Source organism: Euleptes europaea, chromosome 20, assembly GCF_029931775.1.
Source record: "Euleptes europaea isolate rEulEur1 chromosome 20, rEulEur1.hap1, whole genome shotgun sequence".
Taxonomy (NCBI): Eukaryota; Metazoa; Chordata; class Lepidosauria; order Squamata; family Sphaerodactylidae; genus Euleptes; species Euleptes europaea.
This window is the reverse complement of record NC_079331.1, coordinates 22,284,520-22,307,433: the sequence shown is the minus strand read 5'-3', so window position 1 is coordinate 22,307,433 and position 22,914 is coordinate 22,284,520. Positions and strand designations below refer to the sequence as shown.

At 46.3% G+C, this 22,914-nt stretch overlaps 1 protein-coding gene across 1 annotated transcript in view; it reads right to left on the bottom strand.

The window, feature by feature from the left end:
* Nucleotides 1-22,914, bottom strand: part of MAP2K1 (mitogen-activated protein kinase kinase 1) — a 46,972-nt gene that overhangs the window by 2,700 nt on the left and 21,358 nt on the right. Inside the window, exons 4-8 of the mRNA XM_056865786.1 lie at nucleotides 15,332-15,409; nucleotides 13,985-14,036; nucleotides 6,268-6,392; nucleotides 4,202-4,409; nucleotides 1,482-1,546 (exon numbers count right to left, since the gene is read on the bottom strand). Coding sequence (XP_056721764.1) covers nucleotides 1,482-1,546; nucleotides 4,202-4,409; nucleotides 6,268-6,392; nucleotides 13,985-14,036; nucleotides 15,332-15,409 — 528 coding nt within the window. The remainder of the gene's footprint in view (nucleotides 1-1,481; nucleotides 1,547-4,201; nucleotides 4,410-6,267; nucleotides 6,393-13,984; nucleotides 14,037-15,331; nucleotides 15,410-22,914) is intronic.

Genomic DNA, 22,914 nt, shown 5'->3' with positions numbered 1-22,914 from the left:
TCAAACCCCAAAAGACAAAAGCATTTGGCTAAGGGACAATAGTCATAGGTTTAATTATGCACCAACATTTTAACTACCTATATATACTGACTGAAGTAACAATACACAATCATTATACTGGCACAGAATCGAGAGTCCATATACAATCCTTGAGCTTGTTCTTCCATATGTTGCAGATATCTCCTCAATGATGCAGCACCAGTAGATCGGTTAATAAATAAAGTTATAAATCATCTCTTCAGTATTGGTAGAAAAACGGCTATAAATAATCTCTTCAGTACTACACAGGTTGTTGGCTCCTGATCCTGTTTTGTAAAAATCTTCATCAGAACTTCACATCAATCTTATCTGTCCAAAATGATACTTAATGATACATAACCCTTCCATTTGCAAATTCCATTTTTTACGAAATCTCATTGAAGAGAGATCCACAACATATGGAAGAACAAGCTCAAGGATTGTATATGAACTCTCGATTCTGTGATGGTAGAATTATTGTGTATTGTAACTTTAGATGTATTTCAGTCAGTATATATAGGTAGTTATAATGTTGGTACATAATCAAATCTACGAGTATTGTCCTTTAGCCACAGGCTTTTGTCTTTTGGGATTTGATTGCAGTGCTGGTGTGGCGTGGCTACTATTTTTTCTTGAGTAGTTAGAGGGAGACCATCGCACATGAAGGCTCTTAAGCAAAACCAACATGGTGGGATTGGTCAAGAAAGCTCTATGTGGCGCCCATGTTTGGGACTAGAAGGAATTAACTGGAAAGTTTGTGGGTTTGAGGCATACTCTCCCTGACAGTATGTTTCTGAGTCTTCTGGACTCGAACGTATGGCTTGACCGTGGACATTGCTTCACTGTACACTCAGCAGCAATTATGGAGAATTTGCACACTGAATTCATGAAAGATCCTGCTTTGGGGACTAGAAAAAGTCTGAACCTTCATCTACCCTTACAATATTCCTTTCCTTAGATTTAACAGCCACTGGCTATCCATCAACCACTTCACACTATAAAAAGTGGAAATGAAAATGAATTTTTCCTTGACACTATAAAGAGAAAAGTTGCCACATCTCTCACACAATTGACCAATGTCCTTGACAGCAGATAACGCAGTATCCGCTTCACATAAAGTGTCTTTAGCTGTTTTATACAAGGAGTGATATATTTATTTTGTGCAATATTATTTTGTGGACATGCTAAAACAATGTGGGCTAGGGAGTCTATTTGATCGGGACAAAATGGGCATTTTCATTCTTCTGCAATAATTGTATTGTATCACCCTTGAGGCTCGGCTTAGTCTAGAGCATTACATCTCACCAATAAGAAAGCTCGCCTGAACTTATTAATTTCTAACTAGCGGAAATAGTCTGGCAAGGAGAAAGTTCTGTTGATACCCTTACAGTATATCCCAGGGGCTTATAAAGTCCGTACTCCAAAAGCCAGGAGATACAACACAGATATCCCAGCAAGCTTACCTCATTGACGATATAGTCGAGGAGTTCAAAGATGGCCATTGGTGGTCTGGTGTCAGAGCCGTAGGCTGAAAAGGCACAGTTGGAAATGAACAAGGAGGCTCAGTTTTACTAGCAACTTTTCAGTAAATGTTATCGTTACCATGTTTAAACAAATGGTCCACGTCTTCTCGAGCAACTTTGGAGCAAAAGGTTCAGTTCCTCTTAGAGGAAGCTGACCCTCAGCGTACTTATTTTGTTGCTCATTTTTTGGAGGCTTCAGAGAAGAGACGAAGGGAGGTGTCTTTCTTTCTTTCTTTCTTTCTTTCTTTCTTTCTTTCTTTCTTTCTTTCTTTCTTTCTTTCTTTCTTTCTTTCTTTCTTTCCCCCTCTTCTTAGATCGAGGTCATGAACAATAAAACCAAAAAACTTAAATAAGATCCATCTCTAAAAACGGGGAGGTGTTTTTAGAGATGGGTCTTGTTTAAGTCTTATGGTTTTATTGTTCAAGACCTCAGTCTAAGAACAGGGGGAAAGAAATGTTATCGTTGCCCCTAAGGCGGGTATTTATATATCCTTATTAAGCCCAGTTGTTATTTGATTAGGAAATGCTTATGAAATGCCATTTGGCAGTAGCCAATAAATTGCTGCCCAGGTTAGCAGAGAGGGAAACAGGAAGAGAGGTTGGGAAAGAGGTTCCTCCACTAGCTGAAAAGAATCCCTGTGGCAGAAGGATACAAATTTGGTCTTGGCTGCTCTTAAGGGGAAACACTAGTTGCTCTTGGTGTCTTGGGTTAGGGAACCTCACGAGAGCACAGGTGGCACTAAAGCACAGAGAGCCAGCATGGCACAGTGGTTAAGAGCGATGGTTTGGAGCGGTGGACTCTGATCTGGAGAACCGGGTTTGATTCCCCCACTCCTCCACAAGAGCAGCCGACTCTAATCTGGTGAACTGGATTTGTTTCCCCACTCCTACGCATGAAGCCTGTTGGGTGACCTTGGGCCAGTCACAGTTCTCTCTGAACTCTCTCAGCCCCACCTACCTCACAGGGTATCTGTTGTGGGGAAGGGAAGGAGATTGCAAGCCAGTTTGATTCTTCCTTAAGTGGTAGAGAAAGTCGGCATATAAAAACCAACTTCTTCTTCTTCTTCTAAAGTCCTCCTGAAAGGGCTCTTATTGGCCATACAAATGGCTACTTTCAAAAATCATCTCAGCTCCTCTATGGCTGTGTGTCTACCCCTGCAGCATCGGTTTCTTCAGGAGTCCATCGGCAAACCAGGACTCCACCTCTTCTGCAAAGGGCCACCCTCCAGGCCAGAAGAACTATTTCCCATGCAGACAGGCAGCTCTGAGATGGGCTTGTGGGACTTCCTAGAAATGGACTTTCATAGGGGCTGGGTGTGTAAGAACATAAGAAAAGCCCTGCTGGATCAGACCCAGGCCCATCAAGTTCAGCAGTCTGTTTACACAGTGGCCAACCAGGTGCTTCTAGGAAGTCCACAAACAAGACAGTGTACCCACAGGACATAGTGTAAAAAACTAGTATGGAATGAAGATGCTCAATCGAGGTTACAGACTCTCAGGTGCAAAGCAAGCAAGCAGGTGAAACTGAAAACCTCTCTGTTGCTGCTGGTAAGATAACATTGCATGAATCCTTGTTGTTATCTAGATTTTTTCCCCTACAGCTGTATCAGAGATTCTCTAACCTCTCCATTCTTAGGGAGCTAGATTCAAGTCCTGTTGCACCTTAGAGTCCAATAAGACTTTCAGGGTATGAGCTTTCAAGAGTCAACGGTTCCCTTCATCAGATGTGAGGAAGGGAGCTTCGACTCTCGAAAGCTCCTACCCAGAAAATCTTGTTGGTCTCTAAGGTGCTCCTGGACTCAAATTGAGCTCTTCCACTGCAGACATTGAGCTCTTCCACAAGTGCACTTCGTCCACTGATGAAGGGAGCTTCGACTCTTGAAAGCTCATACCCCAAAAATCTTATTGGACTTTAAGGTGCAACAGGACTCGAATCCAGGAGCAGAAGAGCTAAACACGGCTATCTTCTGAAACATCTCTCGAGATCCCCTGCATTTATAGCACCTCAAAATTCCAGGTATATTCTAGCACCAACTGCACATTTTTTACTCCCTGGAAAGGAACACACATAGGAGGGCCTATACACTGGTCAGATGTGCGGCCCTACCATCTGTGATATTAGAAGGGAGATTTAAGAAGATCCCCAGGGTGGAGAGACTTTGCCTGTGTAACAGTGGGGGGCTGGAAACCATTGAACATGTATTTTTTAGACGTCCCCTCTACAAGTCAGCCCGCTTGAATATTATTGATCCTTTGATTATGGAAATGGGCTCTGGTGAGGAGGGTGAATGGAACAAAAGGTTTCTGCTGGGAGACAGCTCACCAATCACCACCCAGGTCGCAAAATACTGTGCAGTAGCAATGAAGCTACATTGCCTAAATGTACTTCCTCAATCTGTGGAAATGGAAAATTGGGTGATTCCTAATTTTGTTGGCCTTGGTTGTAAACATCTACTCTGTTTCTGTTTTACCTGTTTTATCTGGCAATATTAGCCGCAAAAAAAAATTATTTATTATGTATCTTCTAAAACTTTCCAGACTTCTGCATGAAGGGTTCAAGGTAAGGCAATAGCTAGCTTACATTAGCATCAGCATCCGCCCACCTCACTCTACGACGAGATGTCTGACGCAGCTTGCACCTGCAGCTCCGGTTTCCTTACCGCTCATTGGCCGGCCAGGTGTCCTTTGTCTGGGTGATGTCTCCAAGACAGGAGAGTCGCCCCCAATGGGGCAGCCAAACAGGAGCTCCAGCTCCTTCGAATCCGGCGGAGGGATCGGGTACCTGCCGATGGCCATTTCCACCAGAGAGAGCCCCATGCTCCAGATGTCCGACTGGACTGAATAGTGAGTCCCTTGCAGTCTTTCGGGCTGCGTGTACAAAATGACAAAAACAAAGGCCATGTTACAGGTTAACAGGTTCAGGTTTGTTGCATGTGACCAAAGCCGTTACAAGAACCGATTAAAAATCAGTGATAAAAGTTACATTTTGGTAAATGTAAATGTTTATTGATACGGCACCAGCCAGACAACAATAAATATATACTATTTTGGTAACAGATTAACACTCAATAAGTATCTCTCTCTAACCTGCCAAAACTTATCAAAATACTGGAGAATGACATAGAACATTAAAAAAAAATATAACATTCAAAGTTATCTGGAAATACCCCCAACATTATATAAACAGCAATGTCATGTAAATAACAGGCGGTCGAACAGCTCTGGGTAACAGAAATTCCCCTTTCAATCATAACCTGGTCCAGGCAGCCTTGATAGAAATCTGATTCCAGGAAGGCATTCATCTGTAGTTTGCCTTTTTTTTTTTTTGGCCATGACTAATGACTTAGAAACTGTGAGGCCGGGAAATCTTCAGGAATGTGGAGCTATTAATGACTCCATAAACACGACAGAAAAGGGCCAACTTTCGTTTTTATTTCTTAGAGCGCCCATCTCCCAGCCCCGAGGCGGGCCGTCTGTTTGACCTCGGTGCCACAGGGAATTCTGAGGTTCTTGAAGCTGCTGCCTTTGCCAGCTCCCCCTGGAACAGAGCTGGAAATCCGCAGCCATAAGAGGAGGGGCTTCAGTGGCAGAGAAGAGCAGAACCGTTCTGATTTAACCTGTGCTCTTTCCCAGCCCCCCAAAAATTACAAAAAATTCAAACAGTCAATGGCTCATAGAACTTGATGACTGATACTGAACCTGCGGGTCTAAGAGAATTCGACACTGATGAATGACATTGTGTACTATTGGCTGATGAAGCCCTCAAGCGAAATGTGAACACAATCCAGAGTCCACGTACCCATGAACCTCCCCTCTGCACCATGATTGTTTGATATTTATGTATGACTGAGGATTCCTCATTGTACACATTGGTTCCATTAATAAGATCACTGCTATGGGCAACTGAGTTCCTTCAGCAGTTCCTATTGCGAACGATCTAACTACCAGTTAGTGCACATGAGCAGCATTGCTGGTATTGGAATTGCTTCGATCACCTCTACTGCGCATGATCAACCCCTGCTGCTGTTGGAGTTCCATCCTAGAAAGGCCTTCTCCTCTGTGCTTGCCATCTTTGGGAATAGACCTTTGGGGTTTCTATGAGCCATTGACTGTTTGAATTTTTTGTAACCATTAAGGCTATTTGGATATGTTTCCACTTACCTTTTGGTTTTGAACTCTTCATACATCCATGGTACAGTTGTATTTTGTGTATATGATGTGCAAGTCCTTTGACTATTGAACATTGGTTGTGAATATATATTTGGTATTTTGAAATTGGAGCTTGTGCTGTTCTTCTTGTTTGATCTTCAGGAGGCAGCTGAAGACAGTTTTAATCAGGACTGCATTTGATTTACTTGGTTTTTATTTACTGGCAATCCTAATTGGAGTTTTTAAATTGTGGGATTTTATAATTGTTTTTATTGGTTTTTTATAATGTTTTATTATAAGTCACCTTGAATTCCACAAGGGAGGTAGGCGGCTAATAAATGTTTTAAATAAATAAATAAAACCTGTAGTAGAAAAGAGCAAGAGTCCAGCAGCACCCCAAAGACTAACAAAAATATTTTCTGGCAGGGTATGAGCCTTCGTGAGCCACAGCTCACTTCTTCAGATAGGAGGGTTTGCAAATTCCTCCACGGAGGAGTTCTCTGCAGAGGGTATTTTGCAACGTCATCCAAGCTGGGCTACTGCAGTATAAATGTGAAACTTGAACCTCCCTACTTACGGACATGTACGACCGGGTGCCCACAAAGGAGTTGGCCATGGAATCGATCAGTTGCCCGCTGACACCGAAATCACAAAGCTTGATCTCCCCTCTGGAGTTTACCAAAATGTTGGATGGCTTAACATCTAAGGGAAAAGTGAGTGGATGACATACAAAGAGACAGGCATCGTTAGAAATGAAAATTCGGGGAGAGGACCTTCCAGTCTCAAAATTAAAACACACACTTAGGGTTTCTCTTTTTGCTTCTCTATGCATCCTTTTATTTTCCTTTCCTTTAATTTATCCCTTAGAAGCTCCTTGATCCATTGATCTTGAGCAGCATAGCTTTGAATCTAATGTTTGAGGAATATCACGACTGAGATAAATTTTGCCACTGCCAATGTAGCCTTGGGGTCCCTACCACTTAATTAAAAAGATATTATATCAGACACTGAGACATTGAATTTATGTATTAAAAGAGGAGAGAGATATCGTGCTCTAAGGTCCTCTTAGAAATGGCATTCCAAGAGCACATGAGCTGATGAGTCAATGGAGCCAGAAGAGCACCGACAAGCCCTTTCCAAGTAAGGTAAATTCAAAATTCTGCCTTGCATAACCATAGAAGGGTTAGCGTTTAATCTAGCTAGAAAGAAGGCTCTAGAGAGACGAGGAATTGTCAAAAAGTAGGTATAGGCAGGCAAACAATGTGGTAGTGGTATTTTTCTTTTAGGCAGTTCTACAGAACCAGTCAGTGATTCTCATAATTTCACATACAGAAAAGATGGCAAGATGCTTAACTTTCTACAACATCAGCATTTGCAAACGACAGAATCTGGCCTTCAGCATTTATTGGCTTCAAGCGGTTTGCATTTTAACTACACAGCAGGGCAGAATGTAGATAACTGGATAAGCCCCCCTGAACAGGCATGGGTGGTCCAAACTTCATCTGATTGATGAACCCCTGCCCCCCTTTACTCCACAATGGCCCTTATGGATCTCCCGCCAAATCCTCCTCAACTGGAACGATGGGAATAAAAGAAAAACACCGGAATGTCTAGATCCAACGGAGCTGCCTTATTCAGATTCCAATCCCACTGCTCCATCTACATTAGTATTGTCTGTTCGGACAGGTGGCAATAGACAAAGTACATTCGAATATGAAAGCCTTTATTGGCATTAAAAGGGAAATCGTCCAATGAAGTTTACAGTAAAATCATAATATAAAGGCATGCAGATATCATATGATAAAGTTTACTATAAAATCATTTTTATAAGAACATGCAAATCCCACTTGGTTATTCAATCCTGACTTAACCGTTATATGGTGCAGAATAACAATCACGTTCCCTAATTACAAGCTGAAAAAACCCCTTGCCACCGAGTCAATAATTGTTGGATCCTGCGGGGTCATAAGGTGGGACACCTTTGATTTGGTAGGTAACCATTCCCTATCAGCAAGTAACGGGTCTATGAGATTAGAACGGCCCCTATCCGTGGACACTTGAGGAGGATATGTGAAACTGTTTCTATGTCGCTCCTCCCCCCATGGGCAGACCCTATCTGGGTATGGAACTTTATTGAATCTTCCATATGGTAATGCAGATGGTAATACATTTAATCTAGCGAGCATATATGCTCTTCGCTGTTGGGGTACAGTTAGGCACATGAAATATTGCGCCACAGACTGTTTCTATGGCTCCCAAAAAAAAGACAAAGTACATAAAGGGCTGATGGATTCAGAGAGACAGATTTGTCTCCTAAAGAAGAGGTGGCTTTTGCATGGGACAGTCAACTGAATTAGGCTGTCTATAGACACCCAACAAGCAATAGTCTGTCATGGTTTTGGAAATGGCTGCTGCTGGAGTCCAGCTGGACCCCTTGGCCCAATGGAAGAGCACCCACTTAGCATGCAGAAGTTTCCAGGTTCAGTCCCTGGCATCCCCAGTTAAAAGGATCAGGTAGAAGATGATGTGAAACAGAAGAAGGGGTTGGTTTTTATACCCTGCTTTTCTCTACCTTTAAGGAGTCTCAAAGCGGCTTACAATAACCTTCCCTTCCCCTCCCCACAACCTTGTGAGGTAGGTGGGACTGAGAGAGTTCTGAAAAAACTGTGACTGGCCCAAGGTCACCCAGCAGGCTTCATGTGGAGGAGTGGGGAATCCAGATTAGAGTCCACCACTCTTAACCACTATGCCACACTGGCTCTCCAAATACTTTTGCCTGAGACTCTGGAGAGACCCTGCTGATCTGAGTAGACAACATTGACTCTGATAAGCTAATCAGAATAAAGCAGCTTCCTTTAGGGAGGGGCTGTGGATCAGTGGAAGAGCACCTGTTAAGCATGCAGAAGGTCCCCGGCATCTCCAGCTAAAAGGATCAGGCAGTAGGTGATGTGAAGGACCTCTGCCTGAGACCCTGAGAGCTCCTGTCTTTGATAGACTGACTTTGATAGGCTGAACAGGATAAAGCAGCTTCCTTTAGGGAGGGGTTGTGGCTCAGTGGAAGAGCACCTACTTGGGATGCAGAAGGTCCCAGGTTCAATCCTCGGCATCTCCTGCTAAAAGGACCAGGTGATGCAAAAGATCTCTGTCTGAGACCTTGGATAGCTCCTGCCAGTCAGACTAGACAACCCTAACCTCGAGAGGCCAATGTTCTGATTTGGTAGAAGACAATTTCCCTGCGTTTCTCTAGATTTGTTCAGCAGAACTAAGTGAATGGAAGGCGTCCAGTGGAGAGTTTGCTTTTTGTCACTGCGAAGACTCAGTGAAGAAAACATGGTTGTCTGACAAGCCACGATGCACAAACATGTACAGCAACGCTGCTTTCTTGAACGAAGGCCACCAGTAACTAGGCAACTGCAAACTGACTCTTTGTGAATGCTCAAGCATCAGCAGCCATTCTTCCCGGCTTTTGTGCAGTTGGCGTAGGATGCCACTCAGCAGAACTGAGGTCTTCTCCAGACATTAGCGATGTGCTCAGACTTATTAGGTAAGCAGCCGCTGAACAGGAAAAGGCCCACCCAAGGTGGCACAGAGGTCAAGGGACTGAGAGAAGCTGCCACACAAACGTTCTGCTCATGGGCTCAGAGTTTTCTTTGGGTGGCGGGGGCAAGGACCACACCATCTCCCACTTCTTAGAACCCTCCTTATGAATCCAATATGAAAGGAGACACCGGAAAGATTGCTTCCCATCGAGAAGCTCCCTGTTTTGGTCCTTCGGAGATTCCGGCATGTGTGGCTTGCTATTTGAAAACACATTTGCCGGATGGATCGTCCTGAGCTATGTGCAGAAGCACTTACTCCGTGTGTGTTGGAATCAGGCCAGCACGCTCTGCCCTCCCCTGCCGGGTTTGTGCGTTGTCCTCTGGCAACCCTACATTGCTCTCCCAGTTTTTCTTCAAGTTTTCCCTGTGGTTTTTTATCCAGACCAGCTTTACAGTGGTCTGAAAAAACATGGGGGGAAATGGGAGAGCAGCGACCAGCCAACAATATTGTATATAAAGGGTGGGGGGAAATGATGTGGTTAAGAAGAAGAAGAATTGGTTTTTACATGCCAACTTTCTCTACCACTTAAGGGAGACTTAAACCGGCTTACAATCACCTTCCCTCCCCCTCCCCACAACAGACACCCTGGGAGGTAGGTGGGGCTGAGTGTGTGTGACTAGCCAAAGGGCACCCAGCTGGCTTCGTGTGTAGGAGTGAGGAAATAAACCCAGTTCCCCAGATTAGCCTCTGCCACTCCTGTGGAGGAGTGGGGAATCAAACCCAGTTCTCCAGATCAGAGTCCACCGCTCCAAACCACTGCTCTTAACCATAACACCACACTGGCTCTCACGAAGCCAAGCTGCAGTGAAAACCCAGTGCAGAAAAGCCCTACAGGCGCCCTGGGGGCTCCGAGGAGAGCAGACCAGGTCACCATCATACCAGCCCCCCACTGCATGGTCTATCTGAAATCCCGGGGGGGGGGCTTGCTGCTCCACCAGGTCACAGGATGAGAACAATATCCCCTCCTTTCTAATCACGTCAGCAACCATGAGTGTGGGGAGGTACCTGGCGTGAGCGTGGGGACCTCTCATGTGTAAAGGGAGCAGGAGAGGCTTGCCGAGCATTTCCACCTGATAAGCATCAAGTGTAGATCATCCCCAGAAATTCCTGGACCCTTCAAGCAGCTAAGGATATGCAGTCCATTAGCCGGATAGGGTTGCCAGCTCCGGGCTGGGAAACTCCTTGTCAGGCCTTGCTCCTGCAGGCTCTTGACATGAGTAAGGCCAGTTTCTGGCTACATGTCAAGTCTTGGTTCTCATTCCTGTAAGCGTCTGTGTATAGTTCCGCTCGTCCTGTTTTCCACAGCTGTGCTGATGTTTAGTCTCCCTTCCTGGGAAGCGCTATCGCGGGGCTGCTTGGCCATGTTTACTTTCACAGCCTGTATTGCTTATAAACATGTAACCTGCCTATGTTTCCTCATTACTAGCCTCACCTGCCTCTAGGCAGTCAGTCCTTGATTCTGTCTTTTTGCTCCTAATAAAGTATTACTGCTTCAGGAATACCTGCCTGGATGAGTTTGCTTATGGGATGCTAGGGACAGACGCCTGATCCTGACACTCCTGGAGATCTGGGGGGGTGGAACATGGGAATGGCAGAGTTTGGGGAGGGGAGGGAGTTCAGCAGATGTGCGATGCCACAGTGTGTGTGCTCTGAAGTTGCAACTGGGTTGCCAGCTCTGGGTTGGGAAATACCTGGAGATTTTGGTGGTGGAGCCTGAGGAGGGTGGGGTTCAAGGAGGGGAGGGCCTTCAATGGGGCATAATGCCATAGAATCCTTCCAAAGGGGCCATTTTCTCCAGGGGAACTGACCTCTGTTGCCTGGGGATCAGTTGTAATCCCAGGAGATTTTGAGGTGGCACCTGGAGGTTGGCAACCCTACAGATGCCGGAGTGAAGAGCTGTTCTGTTCTCACATCCACACCTCCACCCAGCATTATTTATGCGCTGAAGTGCCACGATGGCCGCCTCTCTGCCATGATCCATCAGGGGCAACTTGTTAGCTTTGGGTGAAAATCCGCCCCTGGAACCTGTGACATGTTGCTGGAAGTGCTCCTGTAGGGTTGCCAACCTCCAGGTACTAGCTGGAGATCTCCTGCTATCACAACTGATCTCCAGCCGATAGACATCAGTTCACCTGGAGGAAATGGACGCTTTGGCAATTGGACTCTATGGCACTGAAGTCCCTCCCCTCCCCAAACCCCACCCCCCTCAGGCTCCTCCCCAAAAACTTCCGGCCAGAGGCAAAGAGGGACCTGGCAACCCTATGTTCCTGGCATGATGGTGCCCTGAGTTGCATCCCCTGGTTCATCTCGGACACCTGCAGACTGGGAATTTCCTCCTTGAATCAACCGTCTCCCTATCCAGGCTGGAAACCTGCTGAACTCACCCTTAGGGATGGAAGTGTCAGGTCAGTTGCAGAAAGCTTGGCAATATCCTTCACCTTCCCAACAGAGGCATCCAGCATGGCATAGTTGTTAACAGCAGCAGACTCTAATCCGGAGAACAGGGTTCGATCCCCCACTCCTCCACATGAGCGGTGGACTCTGATCTGGAGAACCAGGTTTGATTCCCCACTCCTCCACGTGAGCAACAGAGGCTAATCTGGAGAATCGGGTTCGATTCCCCCACTCCTCCACATGAAGCCTGCTGGGTGACCTTGGGCCAGTCACAGTTCTCTCTGAACTCTCTCAGTCCACGCAGAGGCAGGCAATGGCAAACCACCTTTGTTAGTTTCTTGTCCTGAAAACCCTACAGGGTTGCCATAAGTCAGCTGTGGCTTGCCAGCACTTTACACACACACACAATGTAGAAATGTGAGCTCTGCTTTGAAGCTGAGTCCTCAAAGATTAGCAACAATTGTCCAGTGTGGTGCAGTGATTAAGAGTGGCGGCCTCTAATCTGGAGAACCGGGTTTGATTTCCCCCACTCCTCCGCATGAAGCCTGCTGGGTGACCTTGGGCCAGTCACTGTTCTCTCCGAACTCTCTCAGCCCCACCGACCTCACAAGGTGCCTTTTGCGGGGAGGGGAAGGCGATTGTAAGCCACTTTGAGACTCCTTAAAGGTAGAGAAAAGTGGGGTATAAAAACCAACTCTTCTTCTTCTGCAAGTCAGAACCTGGGCACTTTCCATAAATGCCAGGGGAAGAGCCAGTGGCCCTTCCTGTTTTTACAGCATTTTGCGTTTTAAAATGGCTTGGCTTGAGAAGAGCTGGGAGGGAGAAGGCCCAGCAACTGGGGAGCAATTACGTTACAGGCCTTTATCGTGTGCGGAGCAAAGCGGCCTCTTACCCCAGAAACACAACCACTGAAGGCAATGTTGGGGAGGAAGAAGGTTTAATTGTGGAACTCCCTGCCCCAGGATGTGGTGATGGCTGCCAACTTGGACGGCTTTAAGAGGGGAGTGGACAGGTTCATGGATAGGGCTATCCATGGCTACTAGTCAAAATGAATACCAGTCATGATGCATACCTGTTCTCTCCAGGATCAGAGGAGCATGTCTGTTAAATTAGGTGCTGTGGATCACAGGCAAGATAATGATGCTGCTGCTGTCGTCTTGCTTGTGGGCTTCCTAGAGGCACCTGGTTGGCCACTGTGTGAACAGACTGCTGGACTTGATGGGCTTTGGTCTGATCCAGCAGGGATTTTCTTATGTTCTTATGTAAAGTTTAAAGATCGGCAGTGCCTACAGAATTCATTAATAAGCCACTTCCAGCAAGCCAACCAGCTCTTTGAGCTCTTCCTAGACAAGCTGCCTTATTCCCTATTCATTTGCTCTTGCTTGCTCTCCCCCCACCCCAGTTTTATTGATTTCCTCTGCCTGAACACCCGATAATGGCTGGCAGGAGGAAGCAGGAAAATGCTAACCCTCTTTTAGACAATCGACTCTTGAAAAGAGCACTTCAGGGCGGTTGAGTGCCACGGAGGACTGTGCTCCAAGGGGGCTTGGAAGACGTCATGTCGAGACATGGGCTTGCCGTGCCATTAACTAGCTGCGGAGTGCCAGCCGCTCACGGTGGTGAGTTAGCCAAGGGAGCCAAACTTCTTAGGAGAGAATGAGCTTAAAACTAAATTGTGTGAAACTGCAGGTACCTTTTAGTCTCAGGGAAGAAAGAGCAGAACAGGAGGAAAGCTTCTTATCATAATAATGTGCCTAAATCCTTCCCTGCCTCCATTGGCCCTGAGAACACTGAAAGATATGCCTTACTGTTTAAGGACCAGAAGAACGTAACAGCTCCCCATGTCGAACTGTGGTTAGCCAGATGCTTTTGGGAAACTTAAAGTCAAGTTTAAACTCTTTGTGGCCATTAGGGGCTTATCTAGACATGTATTGAACCACTTGACAGACACCTTCCACCTGCTTTGGGGACAAAAAAAAAGTCTACTGCCTTCAAACCCAGATCCAGCATTGCCAAGTGGACAGAATGTCAGATCAGGCCGAGGAGATACTTGTTCAAATCCCCACGCAGCCATGAAGATCACTGAGTGACCACTAGGAAGTTGCTTTCTCTCAGTCTAACCAACATCACAGGGTTTTCAGGGGGAGAAAATGGGGTGCGGGGGAGGGACTATGGGTAACCCACTGAGCTCCATAGAGCAAGGGTTGGATAAGAATGTGAGTACTATTCACAATAACATACATAAAAATACTTATAAAATACCCAGTTAATGAAAGCCAGGGAAGCCAAAACATTCTTACCTCTATGCATTATCTTATGTTTCTCTCTCAGGTACGTGAGACCTTTTATTACCTGCAATCCAAAGCAGAGCTTATTATTTTTTTTAAAAACAGCAAAATTGAAAATCATACATTGCACTTTTTTTTTTTTAAAGCTACAAGCATGTCTCCTTGATCAAAACAAAACCTGCTCTGGGATACGTATCCAGGCCTTATCTGCTCTGCCACGGGTCACTTGGAATCAGAGGGCCAGAATGTCTAACCTGTTTCCCTTGCTGAGCCTAACTATATATATAAAATGAAACCCCTCTGTTATTTCTGGTCGTTCCCTTAATACCGTCATAAACTGCTTGTCCTAAAGCCAAGCACAAGAGTACCTAAACCTTGGAAGGCTTGAGAAGTTAATTTATTGATAGAAAGAGCTGTGTTTAGGGTTGCCAGGTCCCTCTTCGTCACCAGAGGGAGATTTTTGGGGTGGAGCTGGAGGAGGGCAGGGTTTCAGGAGGGGAGGGACTTCAATGCCATAGAGTCCGATTGCCAAAGCATACATTTTCTCCAGGTGAACTGATCTCTTTCAGCTGGAAATCAGAAGAAGAGCTGGTTTTTATATGTTGACTTTCTCTCCCACTTAAGGAAGAATCAAACTGGCTTACAATCCCCTTCCCCTCCCCACAACAGATACCCTGTGAGATAGGTGGGGCTGAGAGAGCTCTAACAGAGCTGTGACTAGCCCAAGGTCACCCAGCTGGCTTCGTGTGTAGCAGTGGGGAAACCAATCCAGTTCACCAGATTAGCCTCCGCCGCTCATGTGGAGGAGTGGGGAATCAAACCCGGTTCTCCAGATCAGACTCCATCGCTCCAAACCACCGCTCTTAACCACTACACCACGCTGGCTTGCAGTTGTAATAGCAGGAGATCTCCTGCCACCACCTGGAGGTTGGCAACCCTAGGTGGGTTGGCAATGTGGAGGAAAGCAGGCAAGAAGAGGCTACATCCATCCAATGTGCCCCACATTCCCACCCTGAGCAATTCAACCTGTTGAGGATGGGAGGGAGACACACACCAAAGCAAGAGTAGTCTCAGTGGGGGGCTGTGAGAACCAACAGCTACTGCATCCACACAGAGGCTTCCGGTCAACAGGGCCAGTTCACAGGCTGTACTTCCTGTGTAAACTGGGCCACATGAAACATCATCTATTTTAAAGGAGGGGAAATCAGTGCATATAAAACCTACTCAAATTTGCCCACTCAGTTCAGAGCGCCTTAAGGGGAAAAAACCCGCCACCATCTGCCTGCCTTCTGGGCTTGGAGCTGCTCTCACCAGCTGCATTTGGATTCCGCTTTCCGAACACCAAAACAACATACTTACAGCAATGCTAACTTTGCCCAGGATCTGTTCAGGGATCCTGCCAGCTTTTTTCAGGACCTGATCCAAGGAGCCGCCATCCTGACACAAAAAAATGTTTAAACATTCAGAGCATTTATCTTAGTTTTCCCTAAAAGTGTCAACGACACTCCGAACAGGCTGCGCGGTGTGAGAAAAGCACCTTGAAAAACGATCAGAGAACCACTTGGGCATATGCTCAGAGCCAAGAGGATCTGCGAAACGCAGAGGTCGGGTTAACTGAAAGCCTCAAGGGGAAGGAGGGTGTCAGTACAGGTGCTTCTTACTTGCAAAAGAAGGCTATCGCCTCGCCATGAAAACATGAAGCTGCCTTATACTGAGTCAGACCCTTGGTCTATCAAGATCAGTATTGTCTACTCAGACTGGCAGCAGCTCTCCAAGGTCTCCGGCAGAGGCCTTTCTCATCACCGACTGCCTGGTCCTTTTAACTGGAGATGCTGCCAGGGATTGAACCTGAGACCTCCTGCATGCCAAGCAGAGGCTCTACTGCTGAGTTGCAGCCTCACTGTTTGGGCAGTGCATTTTATATCTGATTCTTAAAACATGTTTGTATTAAATCCAGGTTTCAGTTTCCCCAGTTACCTATGTCGTTGATTTTTGCCTGACCAGAATCTACTGCTGATCAATTTCATGGGGTGACCCCCCCACCCCCACCCCGGACAGTTCCAGTGTTACGAGAAGGGGGGGAAATCCTTTCCCTTAGCGCATTCCAGCTCCTGGCCACAACCCACGCTTTCAGCTCCCATAAAGCAGCAAGCAACTGAATTTTGGTCTCTAATAGTTGGTGAGGGAGGAGAAGGAGCCCAGGTGCCTGCTGACCCCGGGGCAGCCGTGTGGTCCTTTTCCCCAGCTGCTCACAGCAACCAACAGCGCACCAAAGAACATGTTTCTGGCTCCTGCTGCAGATGCACATGTGATGGGGATCACAAGAAAGACCTTTCCTATGAGGAAAGGTTGAAGGAGCTGGGTATGTTTAGCCTGAAGAGGAGAAGACTGAGAGGGGATCTGATAACCATCTTCAAGTACTTGAAGGGCTGTCATATAGAGGAGGGTGCCGAGTTGTTTTCTGTTGCCCCAGAAGGTCGGACCAGAACCAACGGGTTGAAATTAAATCCAAAGAGTTTCCGTCTAGACATTAGGAAGAATTTTCTAACAGTTTGAGCGGTTCCTCAGTGGAACAGGCTTCCTTGGGAGGTGGTGAGTTCTCCTTCCCTGGAGGTTTTTAAGCAGAGGCTAGATGGCCATCTGTCAGTAATACTGATTCTATTATCTTAAGCAGATAATGAGAGGGAGGGCACCTTGGCCATATTCTGGGCATGTAGTAGGGGTCACTGGGGGTATGGGGGTAGTGGTGAATTTCCTGCATTGTGCAGGGGGTTGGACTAGATGACCCTGCTGGTCCCTTTCAGCCCTTCTATGATTCTAAGAAAGCGCATGTGTCCAAGTAAAAGGCAATAAGGCAGTCCAGACAGCTGGCAGGCCTTAGAATTCAGTTATAAAGTAAGCGTGCCTTGGGTTTATCAAGACACGATTTTATGTGCGAGGAAACACAAAACACCCCCTTACAAAGTTAAATATATGCTGCTGTTGCTAAGAGCTTTGGGAGAGATAAAAACGGTACAAGCCACGTATTATTTTTAGCAAAAAAGCAGCCATTAAGCCAAGAGCTTTCAACTGAAGCCACCTTACAAAAGAGTCAAAAATTTTGATTTATTCACGAATAGAGATAAGAATCTCACTTTTCCCACTGCAAAGAGACCTGCCCTATGTCATGAAACCTAAAGCTGAGCGCCTCTGAGCCCAATTAACACCACAAAGACTCTCTGTCCCTCATTAACAAAAGCTGGCATAGGGGAGACTCTTACTGAGGCACACCCCTGCCTTCCACGTTTTTGGGTGGGATACATAATCAACGACCATTAGAAGCATGTAAATGCATATGTAAACAGGATGCATTTGAAACCACTGAACACGTGCTAGTTGAGTGTAAACTATATGATCACATTTGTACAGTGTCATAGATCCCATTACTAGGGGACTGCCCCAGACCTTTGAGAAAGCAACGCTTAGCGCTCCTCCTATCGGATACAATGGCTAACTTATCTGCAAGCATGGCTAGATTTGCTTAGCTAGCAATTAAAATCAGGCAGAGATTGCTTAAGAACCTATAATAGCCAAGGAAATAAAGAATGAATACTGTTTGATCCTACAAATTTAATGCATGTTTATTTATTTTTCTTTCTAGTTTTACCCTCTGTAATCTTCGGATATTATCAAGCATTGTAACTTTACCCATATTTAGTATTAGTTTTACTTGATATTAAATAGCTATGTATTTTGGTAATTCTGCCATTTTTAAAAACCATTTTAATATCAAATCCATTTTATATTTGTTTTACCTGCTTCTATTTGATGGTCTATGACTGCAAATAAATTATTGGTTGATGGACTGAGGCACAGAAGCTATAGTTGGCTGCTCTGGGCAGCAGAAGCACCGTCACAAATTTGCGCAACTGTAAACATGAATGTCAGAATACTTGGTACGCTACACAGCCTTGTAGAAATCATCTGTAAAGCCAAAACATTGCCTCTGTTGCTCATGAGGGACATCTGGGGTAATGAGACCTGCAGGGCATGGACAGCGGAAGGGCAGCATGAAAGGATGCCTACAGGAGAGGAAGTCGAGGTTCATCCCCAGTGCAATGAAACTAGTGAAGAAGCAGTCGTGTGGTACCTTCAAGGCCAGCAGATTTCTTGTGGCATAGGTGTCAAACATAAGGCCCAAGGGCCGGATCATACCCCTTAAGGGCTCTTATCCGGCTCGCGAGGCAGCCACCGCCCCCCCCCCCAGTCCCGATCTGGGCTGGCGAATCCGCTGCAATTTCGCCAACTGAGGCAGCCCCCCTCCTCAGTCCTGAGGTGTCAATTATCAAAGACTGTTAAATAAAAGAAAATAGTATAGGAGTATTATTGTTTTAAGCATGTTCATACCTTAATTAAAGCTGGTTAGACCTCACCTAGAGTATTGTGTTCAGTTTTGGGCACTGCAATTTTAAGAAGGATGTAGACAAGCTGGAACATGTCCAGAGGAGGGCAACAAAGATGGTGAGGGGTCTGGAGACCAAGTCCTATGAGGAAAGGTTGAAGGAGCTGGGTATGTTTAGCCTGAAGAGGAGAAGACTGAGAGGGGATATGATAACCATCTTCAAGTACTTGAGGGGCTGTCATATAGAGGATGGTGTTGGGTTGTTTTCTGTTGCTCCAGAAGGTTGGACCAGAAAAAATGGGTTGAAATTAAATCAAAAGAGTTTCCATCTAGAAGAATTTTCTACAGTTAGAGCGGTTCCTCAGTGGAACAGGCTTCCTCATGAGGAGGTAAGCTCTCCATCCCTGGAGGTTTTTCAGCAGAGGCTAGATGGCCATCTGTCAGCAATGCTGATTCTATGACCTTAGGCAGTTTATGAGAGGGAGGGCATCTTGGCCATCTTCTGGGCATGGAGTAGGGGGTCGCTGGGGATGTGTGTGGGGGAGGTAGTTGTGAATTTCCTGCATTGCACAGGGGGTTGGCCTAGATGACCCTGCTGGTCCCTTCCAACTCTATGATTCTATGATAAAGTAAAAAATATTGGTGTTGCCCGTGTTTTCTGTAAAATTTGTATCTCTGGTATCTGGCATTAAATTTTTTGATACACATAGCCTGGCCCGACAAAGTGACATTTATGACATATCCGGCCCTTGTAACAAATGAGTTCGACACCCCTGTCTTGTGGCTTCTATGGAGTACAGTCCACTTCGTCAGCTCTGATTAAGCAGGCTCCAGGCCACAAAAAAAGGGTTCCTCAATAAATCTGGTAGCCTTGGAGGTGCCGCGTGACTCCTTGGAATTTTTGTTGCGCCAAGCCAAACCCCTCTAGAACTTGGCACATGGAGGCAGAAGGCGTATTGAATGGCTCAGCACCATACCAAAGGCCCCAAACTTTAAAAAAACAGGGTCAAGACAGGGGAGATACGAGCTGCCAAGTATGCAAGAGAGACTCTGCCGGTTATTATTTTTGCTTGCAACTTTTTTTTAAACCACACAAACCATTTGGAACCACACAGTATTGTTACCTGTGCAGAGTTCTTTACTGGCACAGGATTTCTTGGGAAATGTTTTAAGTGCCATTTCTGCTGTTTATAGGCAGCCTTCTCCCTGGGTGAACTCCATAAAATCTGAATCCAATCAGAAAAAATGATAACTCTCCAGATCCCTACAGCCACATGTCCATCTTACTATTAAAAGCAGCTGGAATTTTTTTAATAGTAGGAGCAGGATTTTTGCTTTTGAAAATGGCTTTCGTTTTTAGCGTCAGAAGGTGGTTCTTTTTAAAAGTCGTCCTGGTCACCAGGCTTGGAAAGAAATCTCAACGTCCTAAAAATCCAGCCATTCACAAGACAGACAGGATATATTTAAAGTCCCTCAGTTTTCTTTTTTTATCAGGTCAACTGGGTCTTGCAAAGAAGCACCCTTTCCAGGGCACTAGCCCCGGTCACAATACTGTCCTCTGAGCAGACTCAGGTCCCCAGCCAAACGACGAAGAAGAAGAGCTGGTTTTTATACCCCGATTTTCTCTACCTTTTAAGGAGAATCAAACCGGCTTACAATCTCCTTCCCTTCCTCTCCCCACAACAGACACCTTGTGAGGTAGGTGGGGCCGAGAGAGTTGTGAGAGAACTGTGACCCCAAGATCACCCAGCAGGCTTCATGTGGAGGAGTGGGGAAACAAACCTGGTTCACCAGGTTAGAGTCCACCTCTCTTAACCACTACACCACGCTGCGGGTAAGGTGAGGGAGAAGTGGAACTGAATTTTTTCCCCTGCTGGCACCTCCTAGGCCTCTGAGACCAGAAGGAGCCCCGTGCCTACTGGGAGAAAAGTGGTAGTTCTGAGTGAGTTCAGCACACACACCCCACACACACATCGCCCTTTATGTCCCATCTACCTCTTGCTTTGTAGGTCTTCCTGACCTCCTATCTAGTTCCACCCACTGGGTTTGGTAAGTTACTGCTCTTCCTTGCTTCCCTCCCTCCTTCCTTCATTTTAACATCTTGTTTGCTTTCCCTGCAGTTTAACTTTCTTTTTAGTGGGGAATCAAAAGCCAATTTCCATCCCATTGCATAAGGCATATTAGCAACTGCACGCAAGGAACTAAAAAGGGAATCTAAAAAGAAAGGTTTCTATTAAAGAAGGACAGAAATAACCACACATAATATCTTTGTGTGCGAAAAGGGGAGTAATCTTGCAAAAACCTATTTTTGTCAGCGCCTTTCCCTTGTGCCCCGAAGCGCTTCTGTGCACAACATTTGTGTATAGCCACGAATGTGTTCAACACCTCCTCCAGGGTGAAGAGGATCGAGGGATTGGACTGACTTTCGGGCACAGAATTTGCTCCAAGGAGGAGGGTCCATCTGGCTAAACAAAGGCTGGCAGATGTCAAGAATAAAGTGTTAACTTTTTCCTATCAGAGTTGAAAACAAAGTTAAAAATAACAACGTTCACGTGGAAGGGGATTTGGGTTGGGTGAATAAAAAGCTCTCTCATTTCAATAAAAATGGGGAAACTGAGGGCCAAACATTGCCAGCGCCGCATAACTGTCCAGCCCCTGGCCGTAAATTCCAGATCAAATGACTACTTGGGGAAGGAAGCTGAGGTTCCATATTCGGGTGGGTGGGGATGAATACTTTCTCTCTCTCAGTATGTGTGGGTGCCCCATTCCCCCCATCCACAGAGACAGATGACTTGGATACTTTGTCTTACCAGTGGGGTAGGGAGCAGTCTTCAAGAGAGGGCTCCGGAAATGGGGGAATGCCCAGCCAAATAACTGGGACTGAGTGGCATAGTAAGGAGAGATCTTGGACACAGGGACTCATGGAGCTGCCTTACACTGAATCAGACCCATTGAGGTCAGTGTTCTCTATTCAGACTGGCAGCAGCTCTCCCAGGTCCCAGGCAAAGATCTTTCCCATCACCTGTCACCTGGTCCTTTTAAAAGGAGATGCCGGGGATTGAACCTGAGACCTTCTGCATGCCAAGCAGATGCTCTGCCACGGCTCCTCCCCTTACAGCAGCAACAGCAGGCCAGGTTTCCTAGCTAGCCCCGCAACAACACCCCTTCCTGGAACATCCTAGTCATACTGAACTCAGGGATTCCTCCTCATGAGTAGGACTATAGGAAGGACACACAGCAATAGGCACAGTTCTGACAATGAGGTTTCAGCTGGGTCCATTTGTGTTGTGTCCTGGTGGCTCCTCTTTAGGGAAGGAGGGTCCTGTGGCCCCCTCCTCAGTACTGGGGACCTGCAGCTGGGATGTGGCTAGCCCAGCGACTCCGAGTTCCCTTTGGTGGCGCAATTCTCTGGATCAGGCTTGGGGAAGTTACCAGACAGGGTCACAGTTGTGTGAGGGTCAATCCAGAAACGGTTTCTCCATTGCACAGAAAGGCAAATTTGGACAACTCGGAACCACCTGGTGGACACTTGGCCAGCTGGCATCTCACCACAGGGTGAAGCAGATACTCATGGCGCTAAAGAAATTGTTCTACAGACTGACCTGTGGTTCCCAGCCATTGGAATCTACACTGAAGTTGTCCAGCTAGTTCGGCAGCCACAGTCTCCTTAACATTCTGCCTACAGGCGATGACCAACATTCACAGGCAGATCACAGTGGTGTTACCCCTCCTGTTAAACCCACCCTCTGGCAGTGGCAGACATTCCTCTGTACACAGAAGCTGGACTTCTGGCTAAGTATTCAGTGCATCCCAGCCTACTTTGCCACAGAGCACCACAATCTTCTGTTATCAGTGAGTTCTACATTCATTATCATAGAATCATAGAGTTGGAAGGGACCACCAGGGTCATCTAGGCCAACCCCTGCGCAATGCAGGAAATTCACAACTACCTCCCCCACACACACCCAGTGACCCATCATGCCCAGAAGATGGCCAAGGTGCCCTCCCTCTCATCATCTGCCTAAGGTCATAGAATCAGCATTGCTGACAGATGGCCATCTAGCCTCTGCTGAAAAACCTCCAGGGATGGAGAGCTTACCTCCTCATGAGGAAGCCTGTTCCACCAAGGAACTGCTCTGTTACAATTTTTTCCTAATGTCTGGACGGAAACTCCTTTGATTTAATTTCAACCAGTTGGTTCTGGTCTGACCTTCTGAGGCAATTACGTCTGACATGGAGGAGGATCTTCCTTCTCTATGCTCATACAGAGCCAATGAAGGTTGATATTTTGAGGGACAGTGAATATATTTTTTGAGGGACAGTGAATATATATTCAAGCCAGGATAGCCTGATCTCATCAGAGCTTGGAAGCTAAGCAGGGAGACTACCAAGGAAGTCCAGGGTCACTGTGCAGAGGTAGGCAATGGCAAACTACCTCATCTCTTGCTTTGAAAACCTAGTGGTCACGGGGTAGCCATGAGTTGGCTGCAACTTGACGGCACAAAATTATCACTACTCAGTCTCCCTGCTCATGATCTTAGCACATCCCTCCAACAAAATG